Source organism: Neofelis nebulosa, chromosome 9 (genome assembly GCF_028018385.1).
Source record: "Neofelis nebulosa isolate mNeoNeb1 chromosome 9, mNeoNeb1.pri, whole genome shotgun sequence".
NCBI lineage: Eukaryota > Metazoa > Chordata > Mammalia > Carnivora > Felidae > Neofelis > Neofelis nebulosa.
In genome coordinates, this window is record NC_080790.1 from 96493840 (window position 1) to 96509067 (window position 15228).

Below are 15228 nucleotides of genomic sequence, written 5' to 3' on the forward strand. Positions count from 1 at the left end.
TCATATTTAAATGCTGTTTTATATATTGGTATGAGCCTAGCATTACATTCTGAGCATTTTCCAATCTTTTTTTTTTTTTTTCAAAGACAGAGGAAGAGAGAGAGAGTGTGTGTGAATAGGGGAGAGGGGCAGAGGGAGAGAGAGAATCTTTTTTAAAACATTTTTTTAAATGTTTATTTATTATTTTTGAGAGAGAACAGGGGAGGGGCAGAGAGAGAGGTAGACAGAGAGGATCTGGATCTGAAGCGGGCTCTGCGCTGACAGCAGAGAGCCTGATGCAGAGCTCAAACCCACAAACCGTGAGATCATGACCTGAGCAGCAGTCAGATGCTTAACCAACTGAGCCACCCAGGTGCCAGGAGAGAGAGAATTGTAAGTAGGCTCCACACTCGGTGCAGAACCTGATGCAGGGCTCAATCCTACTACCCTGGGATCATGACCTGAGCTGAAATCAAGAATCAGATGCTCAACCAACTGAGCCACCCAGGTGCCCCTTTCCAATCATTATTTAATGAATTGCAAACAAGTTATAATTCTTTCACATAGTTATCATAAATTATTTAGTCATTCTCTTACTATCAGACATTTAGAGTATTTCCAGTATCTTTAATCCTTATACATAAATTTCTATTTGCACCTCTGCAACCAGTTTTTAGGATATATTTCTAGGAGTGGAATTAAGGGATTGAAGGATATGAACTACTGTAGCATTCTGGCCAATTGCCCTTTGAAATTTCATGTCAATTACATTCAGACTACTGCTACATAGGTCTCATTAGAACTGAACATTTCTCTATTTCACATCTTGCCAACTGATCAAAAACAATGTCTCATTCTTGTTTTAGTTTCTTTTCCCCCATGAATGATAAGTTTGAAGATTTTAAAATATCTACTGATTTTTGTTTGTTTGTTTTTTCATATGCAAATAGTCGGCCTTTTTTTTTTTCTCAGTTTTTTTACTTTGGTATCAGATGGTCTTTTACTGATTTATTAAAGCTCTTTATATAGTAAACATACCAATCTTCTGTCTGCCATATTTGTTAAAATATCTCTCTGTTACTCAGTTGCATTTTACTTAAATTAGGGTGTTTCAGAAACTTTAGATAGTAAAAGAAAAAAATCTTAATATTTTTTCCATGCTCTAAAAAGACCTTCCCCATCCTGAGACACAATTGGTCTCCACTGTGTCTTTACTGAAGATCAATCTTCACTGACACTCCTTGTCTATCACTCAGTGTTCTTCCTGAGGAAGGTTCTCCCTGCCTGGGCTGAATGTCCCGGTGATACCTGTTCATAGTACCACATGCCCATTGCTGCTGGTATGCCCTTCACAGCTACAGCTTTACATTTCTGTATGAACGTTTATAAGCTTTGAAAGGAGAGGAAATACATCTGTATGTCTTTCGCCATTGTATTCTCAGAATCTGGCAGAGAACACTTACACATTTTCTAATTTTTTTATTTTCAATATTCACATTTAACTCTTCAATCATCTGGGAATCTCTTTTACTGCAGAATATGAGAAATACTTCTATCTTTATTTTGTCCCACCATTTACAATCATTCTTCCTTTTCCTGGTGTTATGACACAAATTTTATCATATATCATATATGTACATTTATACACACCTTTATACACACACACTTCATTCTTTCTATATTGGGAGTTTCTATATTGGGAGTATTCTATATTGGGAGTATACTGGAACTCCCTTCTTGTGTTACACTGTTCTACTGGCATTGTTTTCATTGTTGTGGAGTTATATTATGTTTTAATATCTGCCTGGACAAGTAACTTCTCAATATAACTTTTTCCCTAAATGTATTGGTTAAAATCACTGATCAAGCCCACCACTAGTGAGACAAGTTAAAATGGTAGCAAGCTCCTTGCTCCATTCTCTTTTCTTAATTTCATAGATTGTCTTTTGGCCAAACATATGTCCACCTACTTGAGCAATCCAGCCCGATGGAAGACATAGAGATCCTGCTCCAGGGTGCAGTTGTTGAAGGGGACAATCTTCACGAAGTTCTGGATGAGGACAAACTCAGGGGTGAGGTGCGGCAGAGAGATGATGCAGAAGTTCTTGTCCTAACATGATTGGCAACCAGGTACACAGGAAGAGAATTAGAACCCATTTATCACTGAACAAATTCCTGCTGCAAAACACTACAGAAAAAAAGGAGAAAAATGTATAAAGGACAGAGTATTCAAGTTCAACTTTCCTATAATTTGGAAAGTAATCATAAGTTCAAGAAGATGAGGAACTGTAAGAACACAGAGAAAAATCTCTGAGAGTCTGGCCAACCTAAACAAATGAATATTGTGAGCAATGGGACCCATTCATTATAGGTCTTTGATGGAAGTAGGTTTTTAAAGTAAGGTCATTTGTGTTTGCAAATTCACTTGCATCCAGAAGTAAATCACTGTGTGATAGCAAAGGCCCTATGCTTACTAAGTGACACTGCACCAGCTGTGGTCCCCTCCTCTGAGATAAGAGGGTGGTGGTACTCCAGGCTTTTCTTCTCTAAAATCCTGTGGTTACACATTAATGGATGTCTGTATTTTATCATGACATGATCCCATTGAGGTGAACAGATCTAAGGAAGACATGTTTCACCTGAGAAGTGGGTTTAGTTAGCAGGCATAGGAGGGTCCACATGTCCTGACACCTACTGCTGACCTCTGAGATCTGCGCTGCCCAATATGGTAACCAGCAGCTGTGTCTGGCCACTAAGCATTTGGAATGTGGCTAGTGTGACTGGGGAGCTGAATTTTTTATTTTATTTCATTTAAGTTAATTTACACTTAAATTTGAAACTGATACTCAATTCAGTTACTGGAGAAGTTTTATGTATGTTGGAACAACTTGGGTATAGGAATCTATGTATTCAACTCTAAGTTTTATGAAATCTAAAGGCAAATCAAATATTTCTGATGAAAATATAGAGTGCTACAGGTGTAAAATACATATTGGATTTCAAACACTGGGAAAAAAATGTAACAGATCTCATTAATAATGTTTCATACTGATTACATGTTTAAATGATTAAATTTGGACATATTCAGTTAAAGTATATTATTAAAATTGATTTCACCTGTGTCTTTTTTACTTTTCTTTTAAATGTGGCTGCTAGGATATTTAGAATTCATTATGTGGCTCGAATCTGTGTTCTCTCGGACATTGCTGTCCTACACTATCTATGTTCCATACATCCTGATTGACCCTCTGCCAGGTGCCTGCAGGAGCAGCCTGCTCTTCCCAGAGCTAATTTGTCCCTCTGGGATCTCCCCTCCTCCTGAACCCTGTGAAGGCATTACTTGTGTTAATCCAAAACCCTGGGGACATTTGTGCAAACCGAAGGAGTGAATTGTTGTTTGACCTTATCTTCCTTCTTTCTAGCAAAATAACGCAGTTCCTTTTGGGGAACTTGAAAGTCAAGTTGTTAAAATACTCAAGCTGAAAATAAGAAATGGGTACCTAGTCCCAGTGGGCTTCCTCTGGGAGGAGGACACTGTAATGAATTGCTTTGACTTAGATTTGAAGGATTTAAGGGTGAATAATAAAGGTATTTTGTTCCTCTCTCCTCATTCCCTGAAATGAAGTAAAATTAAACAGTAAAAGTGTCTTTTGACTTTCTAAAGGTGGCATTGCTTTTGTAATGCTGAAGATCTGCCTTCACAGGGATTTCAAAACAGGAGTGAATTTAAATTTAGGGAAATTACTTTGAGGCATCCCTAACGGAAACTGGCTTTGTAAAATCTTACCTTAGGGTATCTATATTGCTTTATGAGCTTCAAAATACCTTAAAATTAATCCGAAAAAAATTATGATGCAGAACATTATTGCAAGGCTGCATTATATTAACAAAATGAGGAAATACAATCTATGATTACATAAGTTTCAGGAAACCTCATTGAATCATATTGGTTTCTTGCCTCAGTGGAAAGGGTATCAAGGAAAAATAAAACAATAGATGTTTTCCTTGTAATTAGCCAACTGAAGAAGTCTAGTTATTGACTTGACTTAACTGATAGGTGGGCCACGGAAAAAGTCTTTATAAAAATCCAATTTGTTCCTCAATTGTCTTCCATCCCCACTTTCTTCCCTCCAATAAAGTGATAAGAGGTTGATCAGAATCTCCATCCCTTGAAAACAATGAAACAAAAATGGAGGAAGAGGACAGGAGTAGAGTGTCTTGTTTGCACTGGCCTGTTTGCCTGGCACTCATTCGCCAAATGTGTTGTAGTGGGTTGAGCGCCTCCTATGTGTCAGGCACTGTGTCAGGCAATGCCAACCAGGAAATCAACCACAAGTTCCTGCTTACCTACTCTCAGAAAAGCAACGTAATGGTTTCAGAATTCTTTGAACCAATGTAAGCTATAAAGCGATACAGCAGTCCAATCCACATTAGTGTAATTTCTGACATTGTCATGTACTACCTGCATTCTATTAATGATTTGATTCTATCTCTAAAAAAAATGTACCTTGAAACTATTAAAACAGCAATGATAATATTTTCTATTTTTAAGAGTTCATGATATGTCATTCAACCTTATTTTCAGAACACAGAAGCAGTTCAAACCTCAACATTCATAGCAGTGTAAATGTTTGGACAGTGTATATGGCATTTCATTTTTTTTTTATAACTTTTCCAGCTTACAGAACCAATTATATTACTCAAAATTCAGTATGTACTTACAGGGAAAAGACTGAAGACAAAATTCATAAAGTCCAGTGACCTATAAACAAAACAGTAAGCACGGTCACTGACCTGCAAGCAGGTGCAGCATCAGTGTATATTTAAGGAGATTTATGGTTCTCTTCCTGTCAAGCAGTGATAGGCAACCACCAGTTAGAACTTGGGTCTGACTGAACATTAATCAGCTGCAGAAAGTCATAAGCTTCAGATGTCAGTAACAAAGTCTTTTTCTAGAACTAAAGACATTATTATAGTAACTAATAATCTGCGCATGCAAAAAGCAACATAGTCATTCTGTGACTGTAATCCCTCCCTTCCTTTTTGTTAGAGCTGTGGGGGAGACGTGGGTATATTACAAGCAACTCTGATCTTTCTCTCTTTTACATGTAAAAGATTTTCTGACCAGCTGCAGAGCTATAGTCACAGGCAAACCATAATGGGTCACTGAATTTCTGTTTGAAAATTCAAAAGCCTCATTTAAGCACACTCATATCTGAATGCACAGGGAAAAATAAATATACACAACTCTAGAAGGGTTTATAGGCTTTTTAGATGTCTTCAATATAAAAAAAAACGATTTCCCCTTTCAACTGCCAAGATTTCCAAAGAAATTGAAAACTTAAGAGGAAAAAAAGTACAAGTAAAACATGGTTCTAAGTGAGGCTGGGAGACTGGGAATGTGTTTCAATACATCTTCTAAAAAGGAAATGTCCAGCAACACTCTTGGTCATCTAAAGGATACTCCAGAACTTTCCAGTCTATAAGAATGGGCCAATCTTTTCCTCTTCAAGATTGTTCTGTGGATAAAATGGTCGAGTAGGTGGGGATTCTAAAGAAGATGTGGAATCTAGCACCAAGGACAGAGGTCCACTTCCAGACTACAGGTGGCAGCAAGCACTGAACACATGGGGACAGCAAGTCGGGTGGCTGAGTGGTCTGGTGGGTACCCCGACTTTGTCTGCCACAATGCCTCCTCCTCCTAGCAGCTGCCCTGGATTGTTGTTTACTAACCCCCCTCTCAGATTACATTTGGGTAAGGCTCCAGCCCCAAATTTGGGGTGGGGAGCATGAGGCCAGGGAGTAAGCTACCATCATATCCTGGCCTGGCCCCATCCATCAGCTTGAATGAGCACACAGTCCGATCAGGCCCGATGGGGCTGTCGCTAGGAAGCCAGGCTCAAACCAAAATGTCCTCCTCACTAGCTTCGGGCACATAGCCTGAGCCCACTGTCCATTCTTTTGGCCCCAGGTAGGGACAGTCCTCTGAGAATGGGGACCAGCAGCAGGGAACGAGTTAGGAGGTAGAGAGAGAAACTTCGTATGTGACAGGGTTATCTGGGATCAAGCCACATTGAAAAATGAATCCTACCACTGGACTTATCCTTTGTTATATAAGGCAATTATCCCATTTTTTAAAAATCCAGTTTGGGTTGGATTTTCTGTTATGTGCAACCAAAAGACTCCAGACAAGCAGCAACCTAAATCTAAAGCCCCCTTCAAAATGCAAACATTAGAGAATGGAGGGTAGCATACAGTTTCATAAGTGAAGATTTTCCTCTTACACAGGTGAGCCAAAATCTGCGCTGTAGATTTGGCCCAGTTCTGTAGCCCTTACCCAAATTTTAGGGATAGAAATCTCTAGAAATAGGGCCCAGAAACCTGTGCTTAAAAAAACAAACAAAAAACAAACAAAAAAATCCCCAGGAAATTAGAATGTGAGGCCAGGTTTGGACATGATGGGCTCCACAAGAGTAAAACGTGAGGCCACCAATGCTGTAAGAAGTCTTACCATAATAGACAACCTGGGATTGGTACTTACCTTGCTTCATACTTCTCCTCAATACAAAAGAGCTGAATACAAAAAGCGTCTGAGGGTCCCTTGTAGATGGGGCGGAAGGAACTGCTCTCCTCAGGCAGCGAAAGGGATCCCAAGCTCAAACTGCTGATGCAGTAATCTGTGTCACCGACACTGGACTGCTGACTGAATTTTTCTGTGTCCTAGAGCAAGGAGACAGGAGGTACCAAATAGGAATCCTATTCATTTTCTGCAATTTAATGGGCTAGTGGTTACATCATCTCTACATTATACCGTCTCCCTAGGACAAATGTGACAATCTCACCTGAATCGAATCATCCTGAGCCAGGCATAGTTTTAAGGAGATGTTCTCAACGAGATGTTCAAGATTTATAAAGGGATTGAAAGAAGTCCTCATATGAAGATCAGAAAACGAATGGTTTCCATTGGTCTTTCATATAGGATCTGTATTTTAACTACAACACTGGCTAGAAGTTAGAGTGTGGTAGTAATATATATATATTAATTCCACAAGCAAAATACCTCTGTCCACCAAAGTGTTTTCACTGTGATTTTGTGCTACAAGAACTTTGCATCTGCGGACTCTTTGGGTGGTTTCATGATGAGGGGGAGCCCAGCCCCTTGCTGGGACCCACCCAGAAAGTTAGCATTGGACCTTCCAGCCTTGTTTTAGGGGCACCCAAGAAGACGTTATAGTTCAGTTAGAGGAAAATGATTCATTCTGAGAGCCTTCTTGGAGTTCTTTTAAATCAAAGTAATACATTAAACATTAACATAATATCAGCACTAAAAACCTATAATGAAAATCAGGAGTCCCCTGTCCTTCCCATTGCTCTTCCCATTGGGTAGCCCTTTCAACTTTCTCATTTCTTTGGCATTTACCCCCATGTTTCTGAATGTGTGTTAAATGCACTTTCTTAATTCCTCAGTTTTTGAAACTCCCTACTGGACACTGATGTGGTAGGTAGATGTAACCTTGCGCTACCCTCTTCCCCATATCCTATCTCCTTGTGTCTCAATATAATTAGAGCACAATTCAGGGCTCAATCAGTAAGTACTTACATTGTTATGATTATGTAGATATCATGGTTGCTTTTGAGCAAAGATGTATAACAGGACTTGTTATTTGTGTACTTTGCTTTAATTCACTTAGTTTTCTATTTTTTTCACACACTTTATCAGATTTGCTAAGTGTTTGTCAGTATTACTTTCTAAACAACCAGGCATTTGAAATAATCTATAACTTCATTTCTTCTCCCCCACTCCCCTACCCGCCACCCTGATTGAGCCTTGTTCTATCTGTCTGCTGCCCTACCTGCCTTTTTGTTTTCCAGCTCTTGTTTCCTAAGTTCTGGTCTTTTCAATCCCTTCTTTGTTCATGGTCATGCCTTTTTATCACTGGAGCACATTTCTAGCTCCATAAAATAAACAGTGCTATGTAGGTAGCAAAACTCAACAGCCATTGGCTAACTGGGGCACTTCATGGGATGATCAGACACAGACCTGGCATTTTATGGGGTAGCCACCTCCAGGAACATTACCTGGAGGCCTTTTCCTTGGGGCTGTCAGGTTTGGGGAGGAATTAAGTTCTCCAATCTCTTGCATGAGAAACTGTGATAGGCAGAAGAGTGGCTCCCCAAAATGTGCATGGCCCAACCCCCAGAGCCTGAGAATGTTACTTTACAGGGCAAAAGAGACTGTGCAGAGGTCACTGAGTGAAGGATTTTGAGCAAGGAGATTCTTGGATTATCTGGGTAGGCCCAATATAATCAGAAGGGTCCTCATAAAATAGAGGCCGGAGAGTCAGAGTCAGAGACTGAAAGATGCTACACTACCAGCTCTGAAGATGGAGGAAGGCGCCACATGCCAAGGAATGCAAATGGCTTCCAGAAGCTGGAAAAGGCATGGGAATGGTTTCTTTCCTAGAGCCTCCAGAAGGAACAGAGTCCTGCCTGAACCTGGATCTTAGCACAGTAAGACCAGTTTGGGGTTTCTGACCTCCAGAACTGTAAAATAATAAATTTATGTTGTTTTAAGACACTAAGTTTGTGGTAATTTGTTACAATAGTGATAAAAAAAAAAAAAAGAACTAATACAAAGACCTGGCTTCCAGTATTTGGAGAAGATGGTGGGAGGAGAGGGCAAGGGTTTCTCCATTTGATGAAGAGTTCCACTTACTCATGTATTTTGTCTTTCCCCATTACACAGTCTCACACGGTGTGGGCTGAACCTAAATTGGGAGATGTTTCTGTTTCATCTGTCCAGAGAACAGTCATCTAGCTGCTTCACTTGAATACAGTTGATGAGCCAAGTGCTGTCTGCAAGGACTTTAGCGTCCCCCACACTGCATAGGAGACTGTCAGACCCCTTGTTTCAGTCTGGTCCTCGCTCTGCCTTCCAGAAGGCCCAGGCCCTGGGACTTTTGTGGACACAGGAGGAGAAGGGACTCGCTTTCTGCTAGTCCCTCCCCTCACAGTGGTGCTGGACTTTCTTCTTTCTCTGCTGTGCTAAGCCAGTGTAAACTCCTCCATCGATTTTCTTATTGTAAACATTTTGAAAGGGCTCACCTTCCAATATCTCCTCTCCTACTCTTGTTGTCTTTGTGGATTTGCAGTCTTCTTATTGCTTTACAGTCATTTCCGTGTCTTTTTCCAGAAGGGAGAGGAGATAAACATGAGACATCAATCTACCTTGTTGACCCAGATGCCTTCTGAGGTTCCAGTATGTCTAACGCAGTGGGACCATCCTGTCCCCTCCTGCACATGCTTGTTTGGATCCCTGCAGGAATAGCTGCCCTCTTGGAAATACAGCATGCCTCACCCCCTATTGTATGCCTCACTCTTTCCTCCCTGGGGCCCAAGGAGTCAGTGCTCTGGTGTGGGTTTCCCCAGAAGCAAACTCTGAGCTAAGTTTATTTGGGGAGTGATGTCAGGAAATTTTGCAAGAGGAGTAGGGAAGTGAGGCAAGGAAGGGAAAGACACCAATACAGAGTGTCCCACTCTATCCCACTGAGATCCCTGGGAGACTCGGGAGAACACACCTCAGAGCTGTCCCACCTAAAAGGCAAAGAAACTGGGGTGCTGATTCTCCAACTGCCTTCAGTCATTGTCTGATGGCTGCTCCCCAAGGATTCTGACCTGCCTGCAGGCACAGCACTGGAGAATGACCAGGTACCTGAAGTCCTCATCCTTGGGTCCTGAGGAATGAGCAGAGCCGGAAGGATACGGGTGGGATCCCACGGCATACTCTAAAATGAGATTCAGAAAATGGACCTGTGCCTGCCTGGTGCGCTCTCTTCCTAACAGTACATCCTGCTCCTGACCTGCTTTCTCCAGTCTTCCACACTTGCCCAGGAGGGCAGACCCCGATCCAAGGGTGAAGTCTGCCTCCAGCTGGCTGTGTACACTGAATTCAGGAGGAGGAAATAGGAAATCCACTTGTTACAGGTCGAAGCTTTGTTCTCCAGTTCAGCTTTAGCCATTATAAAATGGTACTTTAATCCCCAGCTGACTTCTGTGTAGACTTCCTAATTGCTCAGAATCTGGAGGAGAAAGGGGTATCAAAAGCTGGCGGTCTCTCAGAATTCCCCTGTCTGAGATTAGTGTTAATGTGTCCCAGAACCTCCATGGAGATGACTCAACTTCCTGTCCCCTCTTCAAGGGCTCTTCAGACTTTTCAGGTTGACTCATGAGTCCATAAGACATGCCGGGGAATCCACTGAAAGCTCACAACTATGCTCAGCACTGGAAAATGAAGCATGTCTGATTTTATGGCACTCTCCCACTTAAAACTTTCAAAGCCTTCCTTTGCTCCTTAGGAAAAATTCAAAATCCTGAGCAGGGTCCACAGAGCCCTGCCAAACTATGTGAATCCTTAGGTTTCTAGTAGGAAACAGAGGGCTCACTCCAATGGAGCAGACACAGGAGGTTTAACAAAGGACAATGGGTGAAGGTGTGGGCAGGGTGAAGGGAAACCAACAAAGGATGAGGAAGTGTCCCAGGGATGGCAGCTGGCGGAAGATGCTACCACCCTTTGGCCTGAATCAGTAACAGGCGGGAGCAGTTCCTGGAACCTGGAACCATATATATATATATATATACACACATGTGTATGTGTGTATATATATATATGTGTATATATACGTGTATATATATGTATATGTGTGTATATATATATGTGTATATATACGTGTATGTGTATACGTATATATACACACATATATACATACATGTATATATACACATATACACACATATGTATATATACATATATATATACACATATACATATATCAACAATACAAAATACATACAGGTGTGTGGATGAGCATGTGTGTGGGCAGGTGACACACATAGTTAGAGAAAACTCTTACAAATGTGTTGCCCCTCCAAAATGCTTTCTTGCTGGACAATGGGAAGAAGAGGAAAAACTGTATTTACTGAAATCGTTGCCAATAATTAATATAGAGAGTATAGTTTCTAGGACCAAGCTGTACATGGGATATAAAGGATTCATCACCGTGGAGGAAGGCCTCATTGAGGAAGGCTTTGTGGAGCAGGTGTTAAAGAAGGTGGCAGATATGAACTGGTAGAGAGACGCAGGGAGGCCTGGAGGAGGAACGGGCACACCAACACTCAGCAGAGAGCAGCGAACCTTGTGGGGAGCCAAGCAGCAGGCGCGCAAGGCCCTGGGCAAGCCCTACCTCCAGTTCACTAGCATTTCCGCTTCGGACTGTTGATGACATCTCCTCAGCTGGGGCTTCTTCTATGACTTCCCCCTGCAGGTGACAAAGGCAAGACATTTAATCAACACCTGCAGTGGTTCAGCACCCAAGCTCTGGGACCAGCTGCCTCGGTTCAGATCCTGGATCCATGGCTTACTAGCTTGGGAAAGTCATGGAGCCTCTGAGGCCTCATCCGTAAAAAGGGGCTAAGAGCAGTGCCTACCTCACAGGGTTGTTATGAGGATAAAATAAGAACAAGGAGATAGGTGCCAGCTCAGTGCCGGCTCCTCCGAATTCCCTGTAGATGGTAGTTATTACTTCGTTATTCTTATTCTTCTGTGTACCTTGAAAGCTACACTGTTTTTTTCAAATGCTTTATTGACAATAACTTTTGAAAAGTTGTAACCTGTATATGCATCCATAAAAATATCACCACAATAAAAACAATGAATATGTACAGCACTCCCAAAAGCTTCCATGTTTCTAGATGCCCCTCCCACCCACCCTGTGCTATTTGGCCAACCATAGGCAAACAATGATCTGCTTTTGGTCACTACAGATTATAGGCTGAGTCTATTTCTGGATCTTCTATTCTGTCCCATTAATCTACTTGTTGTCCTTGGCATCGTCATCACACTGGCTTAACTACAAGAACTATGCAGTAAATCTTGAAATCTGTGGTATTAATCCAACAACTGTTCTTCTCCAAAGTTGTTCTGCTATTCTAGGTCCTTTCCATTTATCAATTTTTCAATTTCTGTAAAATTTCTGAAATTTTGACTGGGAATGCATTGGTCAATTTGGGAAGAGTTGACATCTTGACAACATCAAGTCTTCAAAACCAGGAACGTGGGGCATCTCTCCATTTATTTAGGTCCTATTTCTCTCAGAAATGTTTTGTAGTTTTTGGTGTACGGGTCTTGAACATCTCTTGTCAGATTTATCTCTTAGTATTTTGTATATTTGTACTGTTGTAAATGGTATTTATTTCCATTTCTGATTGTCAATTACTATTATATAGAAATAAAATTGAACTTCGCATATTAATTTTAAATGCAACTTGCTAAATTATTTACTAGTTCTAGTAGCTGTGTTGTAGATTCTAGATGATTATGTTATTGGCAAATAAAGAACAGTTTTAATTCTCCTTTTCCAATCTGGATGCCTTTTATTTGCTATCTTTTTACACTGGCTTGAGCTTCCAGTATAATTTTGAATAGAAGTGGTGGGAGCAGACCATTGTTCCTGGCCATGGTGTAAAAAAATTCAGTCTTCTACCATTAAGTGTGATGTTAGCATACAGGTTTTTCAAAAATAAAGTCTAGGGAATTGAAATTCTTTCTGATTCCTCATTTTCTGAGAGTTTCAATGTCGAATTTTCAAACGCCTTCCCTGTATTTTTGAGAGAATCATATAGGTTATCTTTTTTAGCTTGTTTATAGGGTGAGTTACATAGACTGATTTTTTCTGTGAAACCAACTTTGCATTCCCAGAATAAAGTCTACTTGGTCATGATATACTATCTTTTTATATATTGATTCAAATCACTAAAATTTTTATTAGGATTTTTCCACTGATGTTCATTAGAGCTATTAATCTGGAGTTTTGCCTTCTTGTAATGTCTTCTGTTGTCAGAAAACATACTTTAGATGACTTAAATCCTTTTACATTTATTGAGATTTATTTTGTGGCCCAAAATACAGTCTATCTTGGTAAATGTTCCATGTGCACGAGAAGAATGTGTATTCTGCTGTTTTGGGGGTAGAGTGTTCTTAAGTGTCAATTAGGTCAAATTTGTTGATGGTGTTCTTAGGATCTATATTCTTCTTGATTTTCTACTTGTTCCATCAATTACTAAGGGAAGGATACTGAAATCTTCAAATATGGTCATTTACTCATTTGCATTTGCAGTTCTATCAATTTTTGCTTCATGTGTTCTGAAATTCTATTAGATGCATAAATATTTAGGATTATTATGTCCTTTTGACCTTTGTTATTTCTGGTAATATTCCCTGTTCTGAAATCCACCTTGTCTGAAGTGAATAAAGCTACTAGCTGTCTTGCTGTCTTTTAATTAGTGTTAGCATGCTGTGTCTTTTTGTATCTTTTAAATTTAAACCTATTTGTATCTTTGTATTCAACCTATTGTATCTTTGTATTTGTAGTTTTTATTTTTGTAGTCTGCATATATCCGAGTCTTCCTTTTTCATCTAATCTATTTCTGCCTTATATGATCTTTGGGATAGTCAATGTACACTATATTTAATGTAGTTATCAATATGGTTAGGTTTAAGTCTGCCAACTTGCTATTTGTTTACTAGGTGTCCTTTTTTGATATTTTTGCCTTCTTTGTATTAGTTGTATATATCTTTTTAAGAATTTTATTTTTAAGTAATCTCTACATCCAACATGGGGCTCAAACTCACATCCCTGCAATCAAGAGTCACATGCACTACCAACTGGGTCAGCCAGGTGCCCCAGTTGTATATTTTTACGATTCCACTTTCTCTCTTCAGTAGGCTTATTAAGTATAACTCTCTGATTTTGATTTGTAACGTCAATATTTTTTTCGAGTTTATGCTATACATCTTTAGTTTATCACATCTACCTTTAGGTGATATTATACCACTTCAGGTATGGTAGAAAAGCCTTCAAATAATATATTTACATTTCTCCCCTCTTGGTCTTTGTATTAGTCTTGCCATACATTTCATTTTTTACATTTTCTATATAAGCTCCACACTGTGTTGTTTTTATTTTATTTAAATAATCAATTATCTTTTAAAGAGATACAAATAAGAAGAACAAAATCTTACACATTTACCGTTATGATTTCCAGGGCTAGCCATTCCTCTGTGTAGATCCAGAGTTCCATCTGGTATCATTTTTCTTCTGTCTGAAGGACTTCAACATTTCTTGTAGTATGCGTCTGCTGTTAATGAATTTTTCCACTTTTTGTGTGTAGATGAAAATCTTTATTTTATCTTTATTTTTGAAAGATACTCATAGACATATAATTCTAGGTTGAAAGTTTATTTTCTGACAGTTCTTTAAAGATGCAATGCATGGTCTTCCTGCTTGCACTGTTTCCAATAAGAAATCTGCTGCAATCATTATCTTGGTTCCTCTTTTCCCAACTTGTCTCCCCACCCCCCCCATTCTGCTTGCTTTTAAGATTTTCTCTTTTTCACTGGTTTTCCATGATTTGATTATGATGAGTTTTGGTCTAGTTGTCTTAGTATTTCTTGTGCCTGCTGTTTACTGAGCTTGTGTCTATGGGTTTACTGTTTTCATAGAATCTAGAATGTGTTTAGTCCTCATTTCTTCAAATATTTTTTTCTGTTCCAACTGCTCTCTCTTCTTCTTTATGGACTCTGATTGCACACATATTAGCTACTTATTAACCCAAAGCCTATTGATACAATGATCTTTTTTATTTTTTAATTCCCATTTCTATCTCAAGTTTAGTAACCTTTTTTTCTGCGATGTTTAATCTATGGTTAATCCAGTGTATTTTTCATCTTATGAATTGTAGTTTTTATGTCTAGAGGTTTTATTTGGGGTGTTTTTTATATCTTCTATGTCTCTTGATGACCTTTGAAACTTAGATAGTTAGAATAACTGCTTTAATGTTCTTGTCTACTAATTCTAACATCTGCTTCAGATCTGGGTTAATTTCAATTGGATGAGTTATCTCCACCTTATGCATCATATATTCCCAGTTTTTTGAGTGCCTGCTAATTTTTTGTTGGATTCCAAACACAGTCACTTAGATTAGTTGGGTGTTAGATAACTTTGTACTCCTACACCTATTCTTGAACTTTGCTCTGGGATTCAGTCACTTGGGAGCAGTTTGATGCTTTCAGTTCTTGCTCTAAAGATAGGTTAGACATGACTGGAGCAGTGCTCTGTCTAGAACTAATTATTCCCTACTACGGATGCAGGCAAGACTCTTCTGTGCACTCTCCCAGTGCCTTGTGGGTCCTAA

At 39.6% G+C, this 15228-nt stretch overlaps 1 protein-coding gene across 8 annotated transcripts in view; it reads right to left on the bottom strand.

Annotated features, from left to right (window-relative positions):
* CFAP61 (cilia and flagella associated protein 61) overlaps positions 1-15228 on the bottom strand; it is a 282171-nt gene that overhangs the window by 180938 nt on the left and 86005 nt on the right. For 7 of the 8 annotated variants that reach the window (XR_009248788.1, XM_058684746.1, XM_058684745.1 and 4 more), the window contains exons 10-13: positions 11220-11294; positions 6521-6699; positions 4702-4741; positions 1950-2089 (exon numbers count right to left, since the gene is read on the bottom strand). Coding sequence is in view for 7 of the 8 variants with exons in the window: in XM_058684746.1 (XP_058540729.1) it covers positions 1950-2089; positions 4702-4741; positions 6521-6699; positions 11220-11294 (434 nt within the window). In the remaining variant the exon portion in view is untranslated. The remainder of the gene's footprint in view (positions 1-1949; positions 2090-4701; positions 4742-6520; positions 6700-11219; positions 11295-15228) is intronic. The other variant, XM_058684747.1, reaches the window with a different exon arrangement.